General features: G+C 39.6%; 1 protein-coding gene across 1 annotated transcript; it reads left to right on the plus strand.

Annotated features, from left to right (window-relative positions):
* Positions 1 to 447: 447 nt before the first annotated feature.
* Positions 448 to 957, plus strand: LOC145823852 (uncharacterized). Its single transcript, XM_082923385.1, has one exon. The coding sequence runs from the start codon at positions 448 to 450 to the stop codon at positions 955 to 957; it is 510 nt and encodes a 169-aa protein (XP_082779511.1).
* The last annotated feature ends 414 nt before the right edge of the window (positions 958 to 1,371 follow it).

Consider the following 1,371-nt stretch of genomic DNA (forward strand, 5'->3'; position numbering starts at 1 on the left):
CACAAGTAATAACTCACACACTTGCCCAAACACGCAGTAGAGTGTCTAGAAAAGATCTAAGTTGCATTCATGTGATAATTATATGCTTGAATGCATCGAGATTATGTTAAAGTAATTTGTAATAAGCGACTGCATGATATATGAACTGTTGACTATTTGTATGTATGTGCCCTTTTTGTACATGAATATTATGTATACTTTCTATATGAATTATAATGCAAGCCTCATTAGATAATCATGAGAACAAAAGTCGATGAGCTAGAAGAATCCTCCATTACTTGGCTAGACCGAATAAAGAGAATGATGTAGGACATGGTAGAAACACTGAGGCAACAACAACAGTGGCGATAGCAGTGGCAACAACCACTACCCTCGCCTCCAGTACAACCTGTACAAGATTTGCAAAATGATGACCGAGCAATAACTCTAACCAAATTATTCAAGAAAATGAAGCCACCACTGTTTCATGGGGGTGTGGACCCATTGAAGGTCGAAGCTTGGGTCTTCGATATTGAAAAGTTGTTTGAAGTTTTCCCATGCCTTAAAACACAGAAAGTACAATTGGCCACATTTGTAGTGGAGGATGAAGCAAGAATGTGGTGGATGCTAATTCGTGATGATAGCAAGGGCATAGACTGGACACGGTTTCTTGCACTCTTTTATGAGAAATATTTTTCGCAGTGCATTTGTGATAAAAAGGTGTCTGAATTCGAAGGACTGAAGCAAGACAATATGACTGTAGCTAAATATGAGGCCAAGTTCACTGAATTGGCTACATTTGCTCCGCACATGGTCAACACTGAATATAAAAAGGCAAGAAAGTTTAAGGGTGGTCTTTGCAATGATATTTTGAGAAGGCTGAATGTATTGAAACTGCCCACTTATGTTGACGTGCTAGATCGAGCTTCAATGTCAGAAATGAATATGGCCAACCAAAGTAAACCACCAGTTGACTAGAAAACTAAGAGGTAGGACTTTTTCTCAAAGAAGAGATTGTCAAAAGAAGCAAAATATGGGATCCTTAAGCACTTCAGGCTCCACTAGAGATATGGCACCAACATGTACTTGGTGTGGTAAGAAGTATCGTGGGATTTGTTACCGTATTTTTGGGGCTTGCTATAAATGTGGTGAGATGGGACATATGGCAAGGGATTGCACCCAAACTGAGCAACAAAAAAGTGGGAAACCGGCTACTAGTTCGACCGGATCCATCCCAAAACTGGGTAATACTACGAGGCCTGCTACTACCAAAGGCACATTGAGACAAGGGAAAGTCTTTGCACTTGTCCCATGTGACACACGAAATACTAAAACTGTTGTCTCAAGTACTATCTCTATATGCAATCAAGATGCTTTTATGTTAATTGATTT

This window comes from Camellia sinensis, chromosome 4 (genome assembly GCF_055761805.1).
Source record: "Camellia sinensis isolate YWXY chromosome 4, ASM5576180v1, whole genome shotgun sequence".
Lineage (NCBI taxonomy): Eukaryota > Viridiplantae > Streptophyta > Magnoliopsida > Ericales > Theaceae > Camellia > Camellia sinensis.

Coding starts and splice junctions, on each gene's coding strand:
- LOC145823852 (XM_082923385.1), top strand. CDS start 448: ATGAAGCCACCACTGTTTCATGGGGGTGTGGACCCATTGAAGGTCGAA.